The 21,006-nt window shown below is 47.4% G+C and overlaps 1 protein-coding gene across 2 annotated transcripts; it reads right to left on the bottom strand.

Annotated features, from left to right (window-relative positions):
- Nucleotides 1-215: 215 nt before the first annotated feature.
- On the bottom strand, nucleotides 216-20,738 carry NQO1 (NAD(P)H quinone dehydrogenase 1). 2 transcript variants are annotated; one of them, XM_033218836.1, is made up of 7 exons: nucleotides 20,224-20,524; nucleotides 15,854-15,946; nucleotides 9,875-10,039; nucleotides 9,631-9,761; nucleotides 6,486-6,599; nucleotides 4,208-4,309; nucleotides 216-2,101 (listed from the first exon to the last, which is right to left on the bottom strand). In XM_033218836.1, the coding sequence occupies exons 1-7, from the start codon at nucleotides 20,228-20,230 to the stop codon at nucleotides 1,796-1,798; spliced, it is 918 nt and encodes a 305-aa protein (XP_033074727.1). In that variant the 5' UTR covers nucleotides 20,231-20,524; the 3' UTR covers nucleotides 216-1,795. The 2 variants fall into 2 exon arrangements, with proteins under 2 accessions (XP_033074727.1, XP_033074728.1); XM_033218837.1 differs by lacking the exon at nucleotides 15,854-15,946 and having other exon boundaries at nucleotides 20,224-20,738.
- Nucleotides 20,739-21,006: the final 268 nt, after the last annotated feature.

A 21,006-nucleotide genomic window follows, 5' to 3' on the forward strand; every position in this document is an offset into this window, starting at 1 on the left:
CTTCATTTCTATACCACTCTCTTTCCTGGCTCTCTTTTAAATTCTCTGAGAGGACTGAATAGGTTGTTCCGTTACCATTTAGTAGGAAGCAGCCCTGCTGGGTGAGTTGTCAAGCCACGTCACCGAGGGACTTCCAGCTGCAGTTTACGATTGAATCCTCTGATCTGTCTCCACTAGATTCCGCTATCGTTAGCTTCACTGTTACCAATGAGTGTGGGTCTGTTTTGTAGAAATGAATTTTATTTATTTAATTGGGATCTTTCAGAAATTTACACAAAATTGCAGTGAAGTTGAAGGCAACAGAAAATATTTTCAAACTGAAACACCCAGCCGTCAGCTATTGTGGATACTGTCGAGAGCAAAAACCACCAGTGCCAGTCAGCATCTGGTAAAGGAGGTTCTCCAGGTCTGTCCAATCCCTTCATTTTCTTGGCGAGTAAGAGGCTGTCTCCCATTTTTCAGGCAACCTTTTCATTATTTCTCATCTCTTCTTTCAATGCACCACAAGAGGGCAGTGTTTTATCATATTCTCCTTGAATTATATAATACCAACAGTGGGACGAGATGACTTCCAGAAGTAGAAATTGACTATTATGCCAAAACTGTTCACCAAAGTTGATAAAACTCTAGGTTTACAATTGTACCCCAAAGTCATGGGACTGGACCCCATCCCGTGGTAAGTCATCAGTTTAGCAATGATAAGATAACCTTCCGAAAGTTTGTGTAGATCAGAAATAAAATATTTTTTGTGGAAGGCTGTTTTTAAGTATTGAAGGTACTATTTCCTTTCTTTAATTCACATTGCAGATGTACGGTGTGGATTTATTGGTTTATCTCTGCAAACCTTAAAGTAGAAGATTGCAAGGGCCAGGTGCGGTGGCTCACGCCTGTAATCCCAGCACTTTGGGAGGCTGAGGCAGACTGATCACCTGAGGTCAGGAGTTCGACGCCAGCCTGGCCAACATGGTGAAACCCCGTCTCTACCAAAAATACAAAAATTAGCCAATCATGATGGCAGGCTCCTGTCATCCCAGCTACTAGGGAGGCTGAGGCAGGAGAATCGCTGGAACCTGGGAGGCAGAGGTTGCAGTGAGCTGAAATCATGCCACTGCATTCCAGCCTAGGCAACACAGCAAGACCGTTTCAAAAAAAAATTTTTTTTAATTAAAAATAAAGTAGATGACTGCAGTAAAGATGAGATGTATTAGCTCTTCCTTTCAAGGTATCTGTGTACTGTATACAAACAATGAAAGTTGAAGAACAGCGATACTCCTGCTAGGCATATTAGTCACTGCATTGTAATTGAAAGCAAGAAATATAAACAAGCGTTAGATTACTAACAAACAAGTTAAGTCCCTTAGGGCAGGTAGATTCAGTCTTTTCTTTCTCAGAGCAATTCCTTTCTGCCATAAACTACAGAGAGGTGATTAATGGATCATCGGAGAATTGAATGATACCTAGCTAGACTTCACCCTAAAACTTTAGCCCTAAAAAGAGGAATTAAATTGTGTAGATGCCTTTAAAGAACATTTTCTAGCATCTTTCTACATCTTCCCTAAGTGGCCTCTTGAGCCCAGTTGGATTTTGGTTATATGCCATGATAGTAATCAGAAGAATCAGTTACATTGAATAATAAAATGATCCCAAAATGCATGAATACAGTCGATTCCCTCTCCTATTTATTCCTTGTGGAAAAAGAAAAACCCAAATCTTAAAAAACTAAAGCAAGTCAGGGAAGCCTGGAAAGACACCCAGATTTGATAACATGTTAGAAGGAAATCCAGTCTTAGGAATCTCATTTTCTGGCTTTGATCTGGTTGTCAGTTGGGATGGACTTGCCCAAGTGATGGCCCACAGAAAGACCAAATTTCTTGTTTTTCTCCTCATCCTGTACCTCTTTTTTCATTAAGAATCCTGCCTGGAAGTTTAGGTCAAAGAGGCTGCTTGGAGCAAAATACAGTGGTGTCTCATCCCAAATATTCTCCAGGCGTTTCTTCCATCCTTCCAGGATCTGAATTCGGGCGTCTGCTGGAGTGTGCCCAATGCTATATGTCAGTTGAGGTTCTAAGACTTGGAAGCCACAGAAATGCAGAATGCCACTCTGAGGATACAAAAAGCACAGAGAGGTAAGTCAACCAATTCCATGCAGTTGTACTATAAACAACAGAAGTTGGTCTGGGCTTCCCAGTAAAACACTCTGATGCGGAGGCCTCAGGCACCCTAGAGAATCAGTTCAGAGCTGGTGTCTCTCTCCTACCCTATACCTAGCCATTACCAATTTTAGCCTTCTCAAGTGCGCTCTTCTTTAAATGCATAAACCCTTGAAACTGTGCCAACCTGGATCCTTTGCCAAGAAGGCTGGAAGTTCTCTTACTTTAGGGAGTCTCAGTTTCTTGGCAGGTGACTCACCAAGACCTGCAGTAGGTGCATTTCTCCACCTCTCCATATAAACAGATGGGTCTTTTCTTTTTTTTCTTTTTTCTTTTTTTTTTTTTTGAGGCAGAGTCTCGCTCAGTCGCCCAGGCTGGAGTGCAGTGGCGCAATCTCGGCTTGCGGCAACCTCTGCCTCCTGGGTTCAAGCAGTTCTCCTCCCGCCTCAGCCTCCTGAGTAGCTGCGACTATAGGCATGTACCATCATGCCCAGCTAATTTTTGTATCTTTAGTAGAGACAGGGTTTCACCATGTTGACCAGGCTGGTCTCGAACTCCTGACCTGAAGTGATCCGCCAAAGTGCTGGTCTCCCAAAGTGCTGGGATTGCAGGCCCAGATGAGTCTTGATAAATGATTTTCATAAGTGGCCACTCATTGGCTCTTCTCTCCAACCGCCCTCTTTATAGAAATTATCCTGAGGGTCTGGTAACACCAATAAGCCCACCCCAGGCTTCAGTTTTATCCATGTATAAACTGGCTAGACAAATTATTTATTTTTTCTTTGAAACAGGGCCTCAGGCCGGGCGCGGTGGCTCACGCCTGTAATCCCAGCACTTTGGGAGGCCGAGGCGGGCGAATCACAAGGTCAGGAGATCGAGACCACGGTGAAACCCCGTCTCTACTAAAAATACAAAAAAAAATTAGCCGGGCGCGGTGGCGGGCGCCTGTGGTCCCAGCTACTCAGGAGGCTGAGGCAGGAGAATGGCTTGAACCCGGGAGGCGGAGCTTGCAGTGAGCCGAGATCGCGCCACTGCACTCCAGCCTGGGCGACAGAGCGAGACTCCGTCTCAAAAAAATAAAAAAAATAAAATAAAAAAATAAAAAAAAATAAAAAAAAAAGAAACAGGGCCTCACCCTGCATCGCAGGCTGGCATGCAGTGGTGTGATCATAGCTCACTGCAGCCTCAAACTCCTGGGTCTGTCGCCTTAGACTCCCAAGTAGCTGGGACCACAGGTGTATGCACTACCTACACCCAGCTAATTTTTTTTTTTTTTTTGTAGAGATGAGGTCTCACTATGCTGCCCAGACTGGTCTCAAAGTCCTGGGCTCAAGCGATCCTTCTGCCTCAGCCTCGCAGTAAATCATTTCTTAAATTGTCTTGGGCTCTGATAGTCTGTAGGACTGTATCAGCAACCTGGAGAAGGACAGGAAGGCTGGAGAGAGATGTCAGTCATCTGGCGAGACCAGGGCCGACGGCTAAACAAATCAAGGGTAGTGATTCACACTAGTCCTTGGCTGGGAGAGAATGCTGTTTGAACACACGCACGCGCAGGTGTGTTTCACACACACAAGCACCCAGGAAGGCAGGCAAGTTCCTAAAGGAAGCTCAGTCATTCTGAATCATGACCACGCTTTCATCTTCACAACTCAAGATCTATTTTCAGATGCTAGCTTGAGGTTTTGAACCCCACAGAAGGCTCAATTAATGAATTCCCCTGAAGGTTTGTTGAAAATGAGGTACCTGGCCGGGTGCAGTGGCTTATGCCTGTAATCCCAGCACTTTGGGAGGCTGAGGCAGGAGGATCATTTGAGGTCAAGAGTTTGAAACCAGCCTGGCTAACATGGCAAGACCCCGTCTCTACTAAAAATACAAAAATTAGCCGAGTGTGGTGGCGGGCGCCTGTAATCCCAGCTACTCAGTAGGCTGAGGCAGGAGAATCGCTTGAACACGGTGGGTAGAGGTTGCAGTGAGCCGAGATGGTGCCACTGCTGTCCAGCCTAGGTGACAGAGCGAGACCCCGTCTCAAAGAAAAAAAAGAAAAGAAAATGAGGTACCTGAATTGGCCAGAGAATGACATTCATGTCCCCATGGATCCCTTGCAGAGAGTACATGGAGCCGCTGCCACCAGTGGTGATAGAAAGCACTGCCTTCTTACTCTGCAAAAGAAAAAAACAGTAACAAACTTCATTCCCCTCCACATCCCCTTGGTGACAAGAAGTTAATGAAACAGCTCCAGGGACAAGAACACACAAGTCTGTCCTATTTGCTCTTTATGTTACGTCCTACTTTGGCTCCCCTGAGCTACACAGTATGACTCTGCAGGAGTGCCAGCCTAGACGGTCTACAGACCGGCGGCCTGGGGCAAACCAAGGATTCCAAACCCCTACGTGTGGCTCAGGGCGAGGCTGTCACCACATCCAAAATCAGTGCTGGCTGCCAGCTGCCTAGGTGGAGTTACTGGCCATTCTCATCCATCCTCCCACAGGCTAGGCATGGCGTAGGACAAGCTCTTTCATCTGGAAGGTCTCGAAGGGTTCCCTGTGCAGGATTTGGGCCTCCGAAACACGAAGACAGGCCTTCTTTTATTTTTATTATGGAAATTTTTAACACATGTAAATGAGAAAATAGTACTGCATCTATCACTCACCTTCATCTCTCAGTATTTTGCCATTCTAGTTTTAGCTTGACCCATGACCCCCTTTTTCTCTGGAGCATTTTATTTTATTTTTTCATTTTTTTCTTCTCTGAGACAGAGTCTGGCTCTGTCACCCAGGCTGGGGTGCAGTGGCACCCTCTCGACTAACTGCAAACTGTCTCCCGGGTTCAAGTGATTCTCCAGCCTTAGCCTCCAAAGTAGTTGGGATTACAGGCGCTCACCACCACATCTGGCTAATTTTTGTTTTTGTTTTTGATACAGAGTCTCGCTCTCTCACTCAGGCTGGAGTACAGTGATGCGATCTCAGCTCATTGCAACCTCTGCCTCCCGGGTTCAAGCAATTATCTTGCCTCAGCCTCCCAAGTAGCTGGGACTACAGGGTGCCCACCACCACGCCTGGCTAATTTTTTGTATTTTTAGTAGAAACGAGGTTTCACCGGATGGTTTCGATCTCCTGACCTCATGATCCGCCTGCCTCGGCCTCCCAAAGTGCTGGGATTACAGGTGTGATCACCACGCCTGGCCTTTTATTTTTATTTTTATTTATTTATTTATTTATTTATTTATTTATTTATTTATTTATTTTGAGACAGAGTCTCTCTCTGTCGCCCAGGCTGGAGTGCAGTGGCGCGATCTCCACTCACTGCAAGCTCCGCCTCCCGGGTTCACGCCATTCTCCTGCTTCAGCCTCCTGTGTGGCTGGGACTACAGGCGCCCGCCACCTCACCCCTCTAATTTTTTTTTTTTTTCGTATTTTTAGTAGAGGCGGGGTTTCACTGTGTTAGCCAGGATGGTCTCGATCTCCTGACCTCGTGATCCGCCCGTCTCGGCCTCCCAAAGTGCTGGGATTACAGGCGTGAGCTACCGTGCCTGGCCTATTTTATTTTTTTAAGACGGAGTCTTGCTTTGTTGCCCAGGCTGGAGTGCAGTGGTGCAATCTTGGCTCACTGTAACCTCCACCTCCTGGGTTTCAAGCAATTCTCCTGCCTCAGCCTCCCAAGTAGCTGGGATTATAGGGGCCTGCCACCACACCCAGCTAGTTTTTGTATTTTTAGTAGAGACGGGGTTTCGCCATGTTGGCCAGACTGGTCTGAAACTCCTGACCTCAGGTGATCTGCCTGTCTTGGCCTCCCAAAGTGCTGAAATTACAGGTGTGAGCCGCCACGCTCAGCCTCTGGAGCATTTTAAAACAAATCCCAAGTATCATGTCATTCCATCTGTAAAAACTTGATCATGCATCTCTCCCAAAGGACCCGGAGCCTAGGCTTAGGACCTAATTGTGCTCAAAACCCTTCATCAGAGCCGGGCGCGGCGGCTCACACCTGTAATCCCAGCATATTGGGAGGCTGAGGGGGGTGGATCACCTGAGGTCAGGAGTTCAAGACCAGCCTAACCAATGTGGAGAAACCTTGTCTCTACTAAAAATACAAAATTAGCCAGGTGTGATGGCCCATGCCTGTAATCCCAGCTACACGGGAGGCTGAGGCAGGAGAATCGCTTGAACCCAGGAGGCAGAGGTTACAGTGAGCCGAGAATGTACCATTGCACTCCAGCCTGGGCGACAAGAGGGAAACTCCATCTCAAAAACAAAAAACAACAAACAAACAAAAAAAAACCTGCATCAGGTCAGACCACCCAGAAGCCGACTGTCAGAGCATTCAGAACCGTCTACCTACCCGGAAGGGTCCTTTGTCATACATGGCAGCGTACGTGTAAGCAAACTCTCCTACAAACACTCGCTCAAACCAGCCTTTCAGAATGGCAGGGACTCCAAACCACTGTAGGGGAAACTGCAGGACAGAAGACATCATCAAGTTCAGACCAGAGGCTCCCCAAGCCCAGAAGGCGACTTGGGGTTCTGAGCTGCTCCCCATTATGGCTCTGTGGGGGAGCCCCTCTTCACGCCTTTCCCATTCCTCCTGGGGAGTTAGCACTTTAAGGAAAGAGATCATTATTGTCCTTGGTCAGCCAATTTGACAGTCTTCTTTTTCCCTGAAAATGCAAATATTGAGTGGGTCCAAGGAAGCTACATACACAGAAGACTTATTGATATGAAACTTGTTTGTATGAAATCACATTTGTCAGCAAAGTCTAAATAGCAAGGATTGCAAACAAGGTTTGCTTCAGGGTGTCGCCTAAATCAGTATTTTCCCAAGAGTTTGCTTTAGTAGGTGTAGTATCAACAATATGACTGTTGGCCAGGCGCAGTGGCGCACCCTGGTAATCCCAGCCCTTTGGGAGGCGGAGGCAGGTGGATCACTTGAGGTCAGGAGTTTGAGACCAGCCTGGCCAACATGGTGAAACCCCATCTCTACTAAAAATACCAAAATCAACCGGGTGTGGTGGTGCACGCCTGTAGTCCCCGCTACTCAGGCTGTTGAGGCAGGAGAATCACTTGAACCTGGGAGGCGGAGGTTACAGTGAGCCAAGATCGTGCCACTGCACTCCAGCCTGGGTGACAGAGTGAGACCCCATCGTGGAAAAAAATGAAGATAGGCCTTCCTCCTTTTATGACTGTCCCTTGTTATCATGGATAAGAAATCGTATCACTTAGAATAAACAAAATCACTCAAAAATGCAAACTAATAATCAGTGTGATGGCCGAGTGCAGTTGCTCATGCCTATAATCCCAGTATTTTGGGAGGCCAAGGTGGGAGGACCACTTAAGCCCAGGAGTTTGAGACCAGCCTGGGCAACAAAGTGAGACTCTGTCTCTACAAAAAAATTTAAAAATTAGCCTGTTGTGGTGGTGCACATCTCTAGTACTAGCTATGTGAGAGGCTGAGGCAGGACGATTGCTTGAGCCCAGGAGTTGGAGGCTACAGGGAGCTGTGATCACCACTGTATTCCAGCCTGGGTGACAGAGCAAGACTCCATCTCTAAATAATAATAATAATAATAATAATAATAATAATAATCAATGTGGCTAGGCGTGGTTGCTCACGCCTTTAATTCCAGCACTTTTGGAGGCCAAGGTGGTTGGATCACTTGAGGTCAGGAGTTTGAGACCAGCCTGGCCAACGTGGTGAAACCCTGTCTCTACTAAAAATACAAAAATTAGTCGAGCGTGGTGGCACAAGCCTATAGTCCCAGCTACTTGGAAGGCTGAGGCAGGAGAATGGCTTGAACCCGGGAGGCGGAGGTTGCAGTGAGCCGAGATCACACCATTGCACTCCAGCCTGGGCAGCAGAGCAAGACTCCATCTCAAAAATAAATAAATAAACAAATAAATAAATAAATGAATAAAATGTTAAAAATAAAAATAATAAATAATAATTAGTAGACTAAGGTTCATCAGGGACTTCCCATGAGAAAGTCTTGTCTGACCTCTTATCCTAATAAAAGCAGAGTACAGACTATACCAGGAGGTTTTCTTATCCTTGATTCACGATTTAAAGATATGACAGGTGCGTGCCTATAATCCCAGCCCTTTGGGAGGCCGAGGCAGGCAGATCACTTGAGCCCAAGAGTTTGAGACCAGCCTGGATAACATGGTGAGACCCTATCCATACAAAAAAATTTAAAAATTAGCATGGCATGGTGGCGTGCACCGATAGTCCCAGCTATTCAGGAGACTGAGGTGGGAGGATCACTTGAGCCCAGGAGGTTGAGGCAGCAGTGAGCAGAGATCATGCCACTGCACTCCATCCTGGGCGACCGTGAGACCTTGTCTCCAATTTAATTTTTTTTTAAAGGCATCCTTTGGGGTACTGGCTAGTGGCATGTGGCTTTGATTCCTAGCAACAGGCCTGTGGGTAAAATAAAGGACTTCAAGGATTGGATGTTTTGTAGCTGATTGAATAACTGAAAAAAAAAAAAAAGAAAAAAAAAGCCACAGCCTATACCACCCTCTTTGTGGTTTCCGGGATCATATACATTCTGTGTTCAATATCAAAAGACTGGCTGGAATTGGTAAAAGCAAAGTCATTGAGTACAGTCACATTTATAGGAAAGATCACTGACGAGATTCACGCACAATCCCAGTATTGTCTGCTAAATGGTAAGGCCGCTTCCCGAAGAAGAAAGGCTGTGGTTTGCTGCAGGAACACGTTCAGCAGGGTTTCAAAGCCCCCTTCAGCTGGCAGGCTACAATGGCAGGGAAGTCAATGTGTCATGGATTATTCTACAAAGTATTTGGGATTCTTAGGGAGAAAGGAGGAGAGCTGCAAATTTTGAGACAGTCCAACAGGAATCGCTAACTGAAGGAATTGCTGACTGAAGGGGAGACTAAGTACGTGGAAAAAAGCAAGCTCAAGGGCTGTACAGCATCTCTGCAGTTGCATTTCTTTCTCTCTCTCTCTCTCTTTTTTTTTTTTTTTGAGACGGAGTCTCGCTCTGTCGCCATGTCGCCAGGATGGGGTGCAGTGGCACAATCTTGGCTCACTTCAACCTCCACCTGCCTGGTTCAAGCAATTCTCCTGCCTCAGCCTCCAGAGTAGCTGGGACTACAGGCACGTGCCACCACGCCCAGCTAATTTTTGTAGTTTTAGTAGAGACTGGGTTTTACCATGTTGGCCAGGATTGTCTTGAACTCCTGACCTCAAGTGATCTGCCTGCCTCGGCCTCCTAAAGTGCTGGGATTATAGGCATGAGCCACCGCGCCTGGCCTTGCAGTTGCATTTACGTATGCAACAGTAATACAGCCAGATTCCCAATATCTGTGAAATCCATGTAATACTGCACCTTTAAAGTAATCACCCTTATTTGCAGAGAATGCAGTAAAGTGGGTGACTGTTTAAGATCCCATAGCTAATTAGGTGACATGTCTAGGACAATAAGCACGCAAATGCCCCTGACACCACTTCCAATGTCCCCCCATACCTGGAATATCACAAGGTCTGCAGCTTCCAGCTTCTTTTGTTCAGCCACAATATCTGGGCTCAGATGGCCCTCTTTATAAGCCAGAACAGATTCGGCAGGATACTGAAAGTTCGCAGGGTCCTTCAGTTTACCTGCAGAGAAGAAAAAGAGAGGCTGGGGCCAGAGGAGCCAAAGCTGGGCCAGACGACCCACAGGCAAGGAGATCCGCAAAGAACTAATTAAAAAGGGGAGGAGGAACTCCCACCTGTGATGTCCTTTCTGGAAATGATGGGATTGAAATTCATGGCATAGAGGTCCGACTCCGCCACCTCCCACCCTTTCTTCTTCAGAGCTGCTACAGCAGCCTCCTTCATGGCATAGTTGAAGGATGTCCTCTCTGAGTGAGCCAGTACGATCAGTGCTCTTCTGCCTACAGAGACACACACAAAGCACCCGGGGAAAACCCATTACCAACCAGCAAGCCTTCAGCTACAGGGGAGTCGCAGTCTGTAAAGGAGGGGGCGGCTTTGTTCGACATTAGGTTATTGCATTCCATACCCTGCAGCCAGAAATGTATTTTCCCCTTAAAAGTACTGAAGATTAAAGGAAGGATTTAAATCAGTGGCTGATTTAATAAATAGTGTTGACAGCCGGGCTCTGTGGCTCACGCCTGTAATCCCAGCACTTTGGGAGGCCGAGGCGGGCGGATCACCTGAGGTCAGGAGTTTGAGACCAGCCTGGCCAACACGGCGAAACCCTGTCTCTACTAAAAACACAAAAATTAGCTGGGTGTGGTGGCAGGCACCTGTAATCCCAGCTACTCGGGAGGCTGAGGCAGGAGAATCGCTTGAACCTGGGAGGCGGAGGTTGCAGTGAGCCAAGATTACACCAGTGCACTACAGTCTGGGCGACAAAGCAAGACTCTATCTCAAAAAAAAAAAAAAAAAGTGTTGGCACATCTAATGAGTTATCTGCATGAAAATAAGATGATTCCCCTAGAAAACTATTACAAGTTGACCATCCCAAATGGGAAAATCCAAAATTTTTGAGTGCTGACATGACAAAGGAAATGCTCATGGAAGGATTTAGGATTTTGGATATTTGAATTTGGGATCCTCAACCAGTAAATATAATACAAATATTCCAAAATCCAAAAAAATCCGAAATTCAAAACATTTCTCGTCCCACGTATTTCAGATAAGAGATACTCAACCTGCATAGGTGTTAAAAGTCAGTTAAGTGGTTTCCCTTGTGTGAGGGTAGTGGCTCAAAGGACACAAAAGGGACGTTTGGGGTGCTGAATACATAATTTTTTCAGTTTGTGAAAATCCACTTAGAACTTGTGAGGGCTGGGTGTGGTGACTCATGCCTGTAGTCCCAGAGCTTTGGGAGGCCAAAGTAGGAGGACTGCTAGAGCCCAGGAGTTCGTGACCAGCCTGGGCAACATGGCGAAACCCTGTCTCTACAAAAAATGCATAATACAGAAAACTAGGGCCAGGCATGGTGGCTCACGCCTGTAATCCCAGCACTTTGGGATTCAGGTCAGGAGTTCAAGACCAACCTGGCCAAAATGGTGAAACCTCATCTCTACTAAAAAATACAAAAATTAGCGAGGCATGGTTGTGCCGCCTGTAATCCCAGCTACTCGGGAGGCTAAGGCAGAGAATTGCTTGAACCCGGGAGGGAGAGATTTCAGTGAGCCAAGATCGCACCACTACACTCCAGCCTGGGCAACAGAGTGAGACGACATCTCAAAAAAATAATAAAAAACTAGCTGGGCATGGTGACTCACATCTGTAATCCTAGCTATTTGGGAGGCTGAGGTGGGAGGATCGTTTGAGCCTGGGAGTTCAAGGCTGCAGTGAGCTATGATTGAAGCACTGAATGCCAGAGCGAGACCCTGTCTCTAAAAAATGAACTGGTGCATTTTTTAATGTGTCTATTGTAGTCACCAAAAATTTTTTTGGATTTAATTACCCCACTAATATATCACATACAACCATAATTTCCAGTAGATTAAAGATCCAAAATTTTTAAATGAAACTATTTAAATACTAAAGGAAGAATGGTAGAATTTGTATAACCTCAGGGTAGAGAATCCTTTATTAAAAAAAAAAAAATTCTGGGCCGGGCGCGGTGGCTCAAGCCTGTAATCCCAGCACTTTGGGAGGCCGAGACGGGTGGATCGCGAGGTCAGGAGATCGAGACCATCCTGGCTAACACGGCGAAACCCCGTCTCTACTAAAAAATACAAAAAACTAGCCGGGCGAGTTGGCGGGCACCTGTAGTCCCAGCTACTGGGGAGGCTGAGGCAGGAGAATGGCGTAAACCCGGGAGGCGGAGCTTGCAGTGAGCTGAGATCCGGCCACTGCACTCCACCCTGGGCGACTGCGAGACTCCGTCTCAAAAAAAAAAAAAAAAAAATTATGGGTGTGGCACAGTGGCTCACACTTGTAATCCCAGCACTTTGGGAGGCCGAGGCAGGTGGATCACCTGAGGTCAGGAGTTTGACACCAGCCTGGCCAACATGGTGAAACCCCGTATCTACTAAAACTACAAAAATTAGCCGGGCGTGGTGGTGCACTACTTGGGAGGAGAATCCCAGCTACTTGGGAGGCTGAAGGAGGAGAATCACTTGAATCCGGGAGGTGGAGGTTGCAGTGAGCCAAGATTACACCATTGCACTCCAGCCTGGCCAACAAGAGTGAGACTTTGTCTCAAAAACAAAACAAAACAAAACAAAAAACAAAAAAAAAAGTTTAGCAAAAAGCGCCATAAACAAAGTCAAAAGATGCCCACTGGGAGAAGAAATTCGCAATTCTCATCGCAGAGTTAAACTCCCAAAGAGTGCCCACAAATGATTAGAAAAGACAGTGCAATGGAAAAGTGGGTCAAGGATCCGAAAACACTGTTCACAGAGCAGGAAAGGCAAATGGCAACAAACAAACGGAAAGATGCCCTGCGTGGCCTGTCAGGAAAATCAAAATGAAAACAAGACATTTACCCATGAGTTTACATGGGTACCATGTTTACATTTACCATGAGTTTACATTTACCCACAAAATGTTACAAATAACACCCAGGGTTAAGACTGTACCAACAGAAAAACTGGTGCGTTGCCGGTGGGAATATGAATTGCCTCAACCTTTAGGGAAAGCAATCAGGCAGAATCTCTTAAAACTTTAAAGACACATAAATCTTTTATCTCGCTCTCCAATTTGGAGGGATCTGTTCTACAGAGTAAAAGCATCAGGCTATAAGAGCCGAGAATGTGTATTACATCATGCTTTTCATTGGCAAAAATTAGCTATAACCTGATTGTCTATGGGGAACATTTTAATAAATGATGGGCACATCCACACTACAGGATATTTTGCTGTTAACAAGAATGAGTTGGCCAGGCACGGTTGCTTGAGCCTGTAATCCCAGCACTTTGGGAGGCCGAGGTGGGTGGGTCATAAGGTCAAGAGATCCAGACCATCCTGGCCAACATAGTGAAACCCTGTCTCTACAAAAATACAAAAATTAGCTGGATGTGGTAGCGGGCACCTGTAATCCCAGCTATTTGGGAGGCTGAGGCAGGAGAATCGCTTGAATCTGGGAAGCAGAGGTTGCAGTGAGCAGAGATCGTGCCACTGCACTCCAGCCTGGGCAACAGAGTAAGACCCTGTCTCAGAAAAATAAATAAAAGTAAAAAAATTTTTAAAAAAGAACGAGTTAAACTGGCTGGGCATGGTGGCACATGCCTGTAATCCCAACTACTTGGAAGGCCAAGGCAGGCAGATCCCTTGAGGCCAGGAGGTAGAGACCAGACGGCAGCATAGTGACACCTTGTCACTAAAAAAAATTTTTTTAGAGACTGTTAACCAGGTACAGTTGCTCAGGAGGCCAAGGCGGGAAGATTGCTTAAGCCCAGGAGTTTAAGACCAGCCTGGGCAACATGACAAAAGCGAAACCCCTTCTCTACAAAAAGTACAAAAATTAGCCAGGCGTGCGTGCCTGTAGTCCCAACTACTCAGGAGGCTGAGAGATGGAAGGATCACTTGAACCCAGGAGGTCGAGGCTGCAGTGATCTGTGATCGCCGCACTGCACTCCAGCCTGGGCGACAGAGGGAGACCCTGTCTCGAATAAACAAATTTTAAAAATTAAAAAAATTAGGCCGGGCGCGGTGGCTCAAGCCTGTAATCCCAGCACTTTGGGAGGCCGAGACGGGCGGATCATGAGGTCAGGAGATCGAGACCATCTGGCTAACACGGTGAAACCCCGTCTCTACTAAAAATACAAAAACTAGCCGGGCGAGGTGGCGACGCCTGTAGTCCCAGCTACTCGGGAGGCTGAGGCAGGAGAATGGCGTAAACCCGGGAGGCAGAGCTTGCAGTGAGCTGAGATCTGGCCACTGCACTCCAGTCCGGGCGACAGAGCGAGACTCCGCCTCAAAAAAAAAAAAAAAAAAAAAAAAAAAAAATTAAAATGAATTTACTATATGTAGTGACTCAAAAAGATATCCATGATATATTATTAACTGATAAAAAAGCAAGTGAGTATGAATCCATTTTTATTTAAAATGAAAGAAGTGAGAGGAAGGGAGAGAGAGATGGAAGGGAAGGAAGAAAAAGAAAATACAAAAAAAAGAAAAAGAGAAAAAGAAATGACACATATTTGTATGTAGATTTGTAGCACGTTGGTATGAGGGGGAGAAATATGGAACGATCACATTAAACTTTTTTTCTTTTTTTTTGAGACACAGTCTCACTCTGTTGCCCAGGCTGGAGTGCAGTGGCGTGATCTCGGCTCACTGCAACCTCCGCCTCTTGGGTTCAAGCGATTCTCCTGCCTCAGCATCCCCAGTAGCTGGGATTACAGGTATGAGCCACCGTGCCCAGCAGATCACATTAAACTATTAACAGCTGAGCTTCCTTTATAAGTAAGAAATGGCAAAGGGTACAGGTAGAAGGGAAATGGGCCTCTTTTATATTAACAAGGTTGTCAGAGGCAGCAGGCTTCAATTTGCAAGAACAGTATTTAGTGGATCCTTATGATGTGCTAGGCACTGCCCTAAGTGCTTCGCATTCCTTTTTTTCTTTTTCTTTTACTGAGACAGGGTCTCGATCCGTTGCCCAGGCTGGAATGCAGTGGCATGATCTCAGGTCATTGCAGCCTTGACCTCTTGGGCTCAAGTGATCCTCCCACCTCAGCCTCCTGAGTAGCTGGGACTACAAGTGTGTGCCACCACACCTAATTTTTGTTTTGTAGAGACAGGGTTTTGCCACGTTGCCCAGGCTGGTCTCAAACTCCTGGACTCGAGCAATTTTGCCTGCCTCAGCCTCCCACAATGTTGGGATTTTAGGTGTGGGCCACCACGCCCGGCCTGCACTTTCTTCCTTTGTCAGGGCAACCTGCTATGTTTTAAATGTGTCGCCTCCAAAATTCAGGTGCTGCCAATGTGAGAGTATTAACAGATGGGACCTGTGAGAGGTGATTAGGCGAGGGGTGGGGGTCTCCTTCCTCGTGAGCAGGATTAAGGCCCTCATAAAAGACAGTTTGCCCAGCACAGGGCTCACCTGCCCTTCCACCTTCTACTTCCCACCATCCGTGTAAGGACGCAGCATTCCCCCAAATGCAGCTCTCACCAGGCAACCAAACGTGCCAGCACCTTGATCTCGGACTTCTCAGCTTCCAGAACGGTGAGAAATCAATTTCTCTTTTTTATTAACTACCTAGTCCCAAGTATTATGTAGGGAGGCACAAAATAGACTGAGACACACCCTATGAGGTCAATACCATGAGTAGCCCCATGTTATAGATGAGAAAACGGAGACACAGGAGAGAAGCAAGTTACCCAAGTGTGCAGTCATTAAGTGGTGAAACTAGAATAATTTAAAAACGTAGGCCGGGCGCGGTGGCTCAAGCCTGTCATCCCAGCACTTTGGGAGGCCGAGACGGGCGGATCACGAGGTCAGGAGATCGAGACCATCCTGGCTAACACGGTGAAACCCCGTCTCTACTAAAAAATACAAAAAATTAGCCGGGCGAGATGGCGGGCGCCTGTAGTCCCAGCTACTCGGGAGGCTGAGGCGAGAGAATGGCGTAAACCCGGGAGGCGGAGCTTGCAGTGAGCTGAGATCCGGCCACTGCACTCCAGCCTGGGCGACAGAGCGAGACTCCGTCTCAAAAAAAAAAAATAAAAATAAAAATAAATAAAAAAAAATAACGTAGAGAGTGGCTGGGCATAGTGGCATACACCTGCAATCCCAGCACTTTGGGAGGCCGAGGCAGGCAGCTTGCTTGAGCCTGAGAGTTTGAGACCAGCCTGGCCAACATGGAGAAACCCCGTTTCTACAAAAAAAAAAAAAAAAAAAAAAAATTAGCTGGGCATGGTGGTGTGCACCTGTAGTTCCAGCTACTCGGGAGGCTGAAGTGGGAAGATCGCTTGAGCCAGGGAGGTGGAGGTTGCAGTGGGCCAAGATCACACCACTGTACTCCAGCCTGGGCGACAGTGAGACTTACAAACAACAGTGAGAAATACAAACAACAGCGTGCAAGGGCATAAAGCGAAGTGCCAGAGAAAGGACGCTTACTCCCACAGTCGCTCCTGATAGCGTGCACTGCTACTTCACACTCTACCATGAACAGTGGGTGCAGCTGGGAGAAGAAAATGCCTGCAACTTTTTTGGGGGGGGGGTGGAGGGGGGATGGAGTCTTGCTCTGTGGCCTAGGCTGGAGTGCAGTGGCACGATCATGGTTCACATAAACTTCTGACTCCCGGGTTCAAGCAATTCTCCTTCCTCAGCCTCCTAACTAGCTGGGACTACAGGCATGTGCCACTATGCCCAACTAATTTTTTGTATTTTTTTTAGTAGAGACAGGGTTTCACCATGTTAGCCAGGATAGTCTCGATCTCCTAACCTCATGATCCACCCGCCTTGGTCTCCCAAAGTGCTGGGATTACAAGCGTGAGCCACGGCGCCCAGCTGGCATCTGCAACGTTTTTGCACCATGAATGACTAACTAGAAATGACTAAAATAACTAGAAAGGCGCATTTAAGCCTTAAGCTCTCTTCCTGCTTTTATTATTGACCACACCTAGCAAGGGAGGTGCCTCTTGGGCTAAATTCAGCCAAGTGTAACTTTCAGGGCCCAGTATGCCAAACCAGGGGATTTCCAAACTTGGTCCTAAGGTTTTGGACTCTTGAAACTAAGATTCAGTGCAGTAGGTGTTTGATGATGATTTAAATGCGCTGGAAATGACTGACCTGCTTTAGATAGCCTGGGAAAAGGGAAAGGCAGCTCTGAGGCTACCTCAACAAATTCCTACCTCTTGACCCATGGATTTAACACGATTGGGAGGCAGGTGAGCGTATCAAGCTCCAACAGGCATTTTCGTTGTAATTTACCTTGCCGTTAGTCTTATCAGTGTTTACTGAACACCGCTCTGACAGTTTTTATTTTATTGACTTCTCATCAACGTGAACAAGCGTTTTCTAAGTAGTAAGACAGTCAAGGTACTTCTCGGAAAATGAACAAGTCAGGATATCCATCTCTTGATCTTTCAAGGAGCTCACACTCTAATAGCTATAAGCATGGCTGTGACTTTACAATTTTTCATGTAAGGCAACACACAAACAGGAATAATATATTTGTAACAAATATAACCACCAAAGTGCAGTACCTGGAGTACGTAGATCCCCAAAACAACTCAAAAGAAAAATGGTCAAAAGAAGGTTGTGGGTGGGGCGCGGTGGTTCACACCTGTAATCTCAGCACTTTGGGAGGCCAAGGCGGGCAGATCACCTTATGTCAGGAGTTCAAGACCAGCCTGGTCAGCATGGTGAAACCCTGTCTGTACTGAAAATGCAAAAAAAATTAGCCAGGCATGGTGGCAGGCGCCTGTAATCCCAGCTACTCGGGAGGCTGAGGCAGGAGAATCACTTGAACGCAGGAGGCGAAGGTTGCAGTGAGCTGAGATTGCACCATTGCACTCCAGCCTGGGCAACAGAGCAAGCCTCTGTCTCAAACAAACAGACATGATGGTTGTGAATAGGCAATTAACAGAAAAGAAGTTTTCTGGGCCTGGAGGGTTCATTTTCCCTTCCTGCCACTTAACTAGCTGAGCAACATGGCCTGGGAGGAGTTAGACTACTAGAGTTTACCCTGAGAGAGGCCACAAGATGTACACACAGATAACCTCTTCAGGGTAGAGTGGCATTAGTGTGTTAGAGGTAAGGGACAAAGTTCAACAGAAGGCTGGGCGCAGTGGCTCATGCCTGTAACCGCAGCACTTTGGGAGGCCGAGGCGGGTGGATCACTTGAGGTCAGGAGCTAGAGACCAGCCTGGCCAACATGGTGAAACCCCCGTCTCTACTAAATATACAAAAATTAGCTGGGCGTGGTGGCGTGCACCTGTAATCCTAGCTACTGGGGAGGCTGCAGCACAAGAATCACTTGAACCTGGGAAGTGCACACCACTGCACAACAGTCTGGACAAACAACAGAGTGAGACTCTGTCTCAAAAAAAGTTCAACAGAGGAAAACTTCAGGACTTCAGGGCTGGCCCATTAGGAAAGGCCCTCAGGGGAGCTTGCCATTTGAGCTGAATCTTGGTCTTGAACTCCTGGCCTCAAGCAGTCCTCCCGCCTCAGCCTCCCAAAAGTGCTGGGGTTACAGGTGTGAGCCACCACACCCAGCCAAAAAAATATTTTTTAGCCAGGTTTCACGTTCTGCTTTGACCAAAAAAAATAGCTGAGTGTGGTGGCACACACCTGTAGTCCCAGCTACTCAGGGGGCAAAGATGGGACAATCACTTGAGCCCAGGAGGTCAAGGCTGAAGTGAGCCCTGATCATGCCAGTGCACTCCAGCCTGGGCAGCAGAGCAAGACCCTGTCTCAAAAAAAAAGAAGTATGTTACAGGTAAGACTTTGTATCAGTTTCATGTATTCTCCTTCTGCCTTCTCTTTTCACTTGAGTGCTCCAGGGAACATGAGTGCGAATCAGACACATCTATTAGTTGCAAACAAAAAACCTGGATGCTTTAGTTAACCTCAAGATTTGGTTAGCTGGGTACAGCTAAAACTAATTATACGAGATCCAAGTCTTTCCTTTTTCCCTCATTACCAGCTCTTTTTTTGTGTTTAAGCTACACATAAATACAGAACATTCTGTAAGACTGAAAAGTCAGGAAACAGTTCCTGCCCTAGTATTGGAGGAGAGGGTGCCGGTGCCTCCAGGCGCTGAAGGATGAAATATAAAGGAAACAGCAACCACCGTGTATGGGGCAAGCCTCTCAGCTGTCAGAATCTATTCCCTCCTGTCTCTGCCAGCAACTCATTCTGGGCTACCAATCCCCTGCTTAGTTCCTTTCTCAGAGATTCTGATAATTTCAGTTGGTCAATTGCAAGGGCAATCTCTTCCTCCACTCACTTTGACCAAGATGGACTTCTGTGTGTGCAGGTGCATTTTTAGAGGCAGGACCAGGTTCACAGGGAAAGAAATTACAAAACGCAAGACTGTGCCCCAGATGAGGCAACAGCTTTCTAAATCTTAGCGCTGTCCAGTCTCAGAGTGAGATTATTTGGGAAACAGCTCTCAGTCCCTGCAGTTGTCTCAGCTGGTTATTTATGCTTTGTGTGGAGCTGGGGTGACCTCCAAGTTCCCCTAGGGTTGATGGCCGAGTGGGGAGGCTCTATCACTGAAATGGACCCAATACTAGAAACGGATCCAGTACGACCTGATCAGGTTTGCCTAATGCAAGGGCCTCAATGGAAAATACCTCCCAAGGCCAGTCACGGCTGCTTATGTCAGTAATCCCAGCACTTAGGGAGGACCAGGTGGGCAGATCACCTGAGGTCGGGAGTTTGAGACCACGCTGGCCAACATGGCGAAACCCCGTCTCTACTAAAAATATAAAAATTAGCTGTACATGGTGGCGCACTCCTGTAATCCCAGCTACTCGGGAAGGCTGAGATGGGAGAATCGCTTGAACCCGGGAGGCGGAAGTTGCGGTAAGCTGAGATAGCACCATTGCACTCCAGCCTGGGCGACAAGAGCAAAACTCAGTCGCAAACAAAACAAAACAATACAAAACAAAACAACAAAACCTGAGCCTGGCAGCCTGGAGCCGGTTCTGGTCTCCATCAAACTAAAGGTATCAGTTTCCTCCACTCCTGTCCACCAATCGCCAGATCTTCTCATTTTCTTCAGAAGCTCGGAATCTACATTTTTAAGTGAAATCACCCACTTTAATGTTTGCAACTTATTTCAAATGGGTTTAAATACTATAGCCCAAAAGAGGTATGTGCTGTGACCGTCAGCCTGATTTGGCCTTCGACGGCCAGTTTCTGACCCCAGTTTTGGAGGGAATTTCTGCTTCCAAGGTCAAGTTTCTCCTAAATGCCCACTGGAGTTCGTGGGGGTGGAGTGAGGAAGGATCCACGACTCCGGATACAGACAGAAGCTCTCCCTCTCCCGGAGTCCGATCAAGGCTCATCCCAGGACCCTAATCTCTTCCCTTCGTGGGTTTTGACTTAAGGAACAAAATTCAGGGCCAAACCCCTACAACCTCCTCCGCAGGCACCAGCGCTCCGGAGACCAAGCCCCTCGCCCTTCGCGGCACTCACCGACCATGGCGCTGGTGCGGTTCAGGGCGCTGATTGGCTGGACTCGTGGTTGCCGGGGCGACCCTGGCCAGGACTGGGCTCTCACTGGGCTGGGCGGCTCCGGCGGCTACCTTGCAGGAGTCGTGTGTGTGGTGCGCGGTGCATTCTCTTTTATATATTCTGCGCGGCTCATTTGAGTTGGACAGTCAACAAGGGCGGGACCCAACGCCTGGATCCTGGGGTGCTGGGCAGAGGATGCCAAGGCTGCAGCTCCAGGAAGGGAGGGAGCCTGGGGGATGAAGGAGGGGCCCCTCTACTCCATCCGCCCCGCCCGAGCAACTGGTGGAAGTCAAGAAAAGTCTCTGGGGGCTGGAGAGGGGTTTGTGGGGGTGTGTGACAGAGGCCTAAAAAATCTGGCTGGAGGGGCTAAGGTAAGCCCATCTGCGCACTGTGCCCTGAAGTGCAAGGGGATGCAGGGTGGAAGTTGTTCCCAAGAGAGTTCAGGCATCCAGTCGGCCTGCCCTTTGGGCCTTGGCACGAAGTGGAGCAGAAAAAAAGCCGGATGCAGATTACTGTGGTGCCCCAGGCTCAGATTCTGCTGAGTCACTGTGACTGTGGATTTGGAAGGCTGAGAGCACTGGGGAGACATGCTCCGTGGAGATGAATTTTCTTCCTTTGCAAGATTCAGATTCTGCACTCGGGGGCCCATACAACACACTTCCCTGGGTGCATGCTGCTGCACCACCCCTGCTCCTCAAGGCAGGTAATGGGGGAACTAATTGGTTTTGTTTCCCATGAGCTAAA

Source organism: Trachypithecus francoisi, unplaced genomic scaffold, assembly GCF_009764315.1.
Source record: "Trachypithecus francoisi isolate TF-2019V2 unplaced genomic scaffold, Tfra_2.0 Lachesis_group10, whole genome shotgun sequence".
In the NCBI taxonomy this organism is placed as follows: Eukaryota; Metazoa; Chordata; class Mammalia; order Primates; family Cercopithecidae; genus Trachypithecus; species Trachypithecus francoisi.